Source organism: Trachurus japonicus, unplaced genomic scaffold, assembly GCF_045865225.1.
Source record: "Trachurus japonicus isolate A0001 unplaced genomic scaffold, Traja_1.0 AP031034.1".
Classification (NCBI taxonomy): Eukaryota; Metazoa; Chordata; class Actinopteri; order Carangiformes; family Carangidae; genus Trachurus; species Trachurus japonicus.
In genome coordinates, this window is record NW_028221167.1 from 1 (window position 1) to 2,500 (window position 2,500).

General features: G+C 37.9%; 1 protein-coding gene across 1 annotated transcript in view; it reads left to right on the top strand.

Annotated features, from left to right (window-relative positions):
• The first annotated feature begins 1,403 nt into the window (after positions 1-1,403).
• The window catches only part of LOC146959809 (uncharacterized), a 6,965-nt gene continuing 5,868 nt past the window's right edge, over positions 1,404-2,500 (top strand). The window contains exon 1 of the mRNA XM_085772884.1: positions 1,404-1,433. Coding sequence (XP_085629010.1) covers positions 1,412-1,433 — 22 coding nt within the window. The 5' untranslated portion in view covers positions 1,404-1,411. The remainder of the gene's footprint in view (positions 1,434-2,500) is intronic.

A 2,500-nucleotide genomic window follows, 5' to 3' on the forward strand; every position in this document is an offset into this window, starting at 1 on the left:
AAGCTGCTTGCACAGACGGGACGGTCGTCACCAAAACATATCACACTGTGTATCTATGACAACGACGTGTTCGGCACAAAAAACATCCCACAATTCCTTGCTTTCCCTCGTTTCTCCATTTAGCGTCGTCTTAATGGAGAAACGAGAGTGAGCAAGGAATTGTGGGATGTTTCTTTACCTTCTTGTGTCTCTGTCATCGACCTGAACCTCAGACTTCCATGTCTCTTTGGTCGACTGTTCTGCTGTTATTTCTGAATTTGCTCTGAATAGATCAGTGATGTGTCTTGTTCCAGTAAAAAACATTTCTTTTTTAATACTTCCTCTAACAGCTTGTTATCATCATCTCAAACTAAACGTGCAACTTCTTCACAGCTGCTTCCTGCCAGAGTGGCGGTTTTTGTCTCATTCACTTTGCTAGGCTACATGTGTGCAAAGCTTTGGTATTTTATTGAAGTGCTACATGTTCAGATTTTCTTTTTTATAGTGATATAATTCTGTGTCACTCATCAGTGGCGTCATTAGGCCACCCTAAAATATTCTTGAGCCCCCCAAATAATTTGGTGTTCCTGTTTTTTTATCATCTACTTTTGCACAGTTACTTTATCGATGTTACTTTACTAATTCTTAGATTCAATGGGCTACTATTCCATGATTCAATACCCTAAATTCTAAAACAAAAAATGTTTTTTTTTTAAGTTTGTGAAAGTTTGTGCTTGTGCACTACATTCACTCACAGCCAGTGCATCTACTGGGGGCTAAACCCCCCTCTCCTTAAAACCTAGTGACGCCCCTGTCACTCATAGTAATCATAATGTAATTTCTGACTGAAAAACTGTTCCTCTTGGTGCCACTGGACACAAACTGGGACTTGAAACATTAAGTCAAATGTTTTTCGGCTTGTTGTATTTCGAGTCCCTGAGAAACGTCATCTCATTTTGTCTACATTACACTGGAATGGAGCAAATTGATAAAATAAAGACCTTTGACCTTTGACCTTTAAGAGTTTTGCTGAACCATTGAGAAACACTGTAAAAAATGACTCAGTTATCAGTTTCATTAAATTCAGCGGAGAAGGTTTCATTAGTGCGACTTGTGCAAATTCTGAGTTAAAACCTGTCGACACGACTTTGTTTTTTGGTGAATCATGTCAAGTTGCAGTTTTTGACATTTCCAGTAGGTATTGTGCAGTCAGAAGTCGACTTGTCACCTGATTGCATCAACACACAACACGAAACCGCTTTGAAATTTTTTCAGAGCTTCCGCTGTGTCGACAGAAGACAGGAAGCAGCAGATTGACTGAGTGCTGGTGGTGGTGTGAGTAGCACGCGGCTCATTATCACAGTGCAGAAAACCAGAGGAAGGTTCTGTCTCTATATGTCTCGCTTCACGTCGGGTCAGCCGGGTCAGAACCATGAGCAAAACCAGAAAACTGAGTAAGTCACCCTTTAATTTCTGAAGCTGCTCTGCAAAATACTTTGAATTAATTCACCCAAATGAACATCATATATCATATATCATCATATATATATGCACAGGAGTGAGAGTGAATGATGTGACAGAACAGGAATTAATTAATCAATCAATTTAGTTTTTTTAATTCAGTATTTTTTATCATTTTGTATGAGTTTGTTTGGTTTGTTGCAATGATAAAGACGTTGATCTATAATATTGCAGGAGGTGAAGTTGTTAACAACAACAATAATTTTATTTACATAGCACATTCCATAAGAGCAAACTCAGTGTGCTTCACAAAAACAAAACAAAGCACAACATTACATAAGGAATACATGTACAGTAAAATACATATAAAAGACAAAAAGAAAAGGAAATGTTGCCAAGTAAAAACAATTAAAAACTAAAAGCTTGTGAGAAAAGAAGTGCTTTTAGTCTGCCTTTAAAAGAAGATACTGTTGTAGCAGACCTGAGTTTGTGTGGTAGGGAATAAAATCGGAGTGATGTGTTCTTGTTGTGTTACTCCTGGGGAAAGTGCGTTGCAGTAGTCTAACCTACTTGAAATAAAAGCATGAACCAACTTTTCAGAATCTGGCAAGGATAAAATGGGTCTAACTTTAGATATGTTCCTAAGATGGTAAAAAGCTGTTTTAGAGATCGGCATCGAGAATCACACCGAAGTTTCTAATTTTAATGTAACAGGTGAAATCCTTTCATCAAAATTGTAATTATAAGTAAGTAAAGTTATTAAATAGAGAGGCATTAGAAGCAGTAGAAGTCTGTCAGTGACTGATCCTGAGTCAGCGACGCCTCGGTCGTGGGTGGAGCTGCTGTTTGTCACAGTTCATCAGTTCACTGCAACATGTTCACACCTCTGGTCATTGTGTTTTACATTTCGCACTATTTGTCACGTTTGATCCACTAGTAACAAAACAAGATCATAAAAAATTGCATACTGTATGTTTTCGTAGTTGTTGCAGTTTGTGTGTGAATTGATTCCACCAATTAGAGCGTTTTTCTCTCCACACCATTCACATGGTGTCATTTT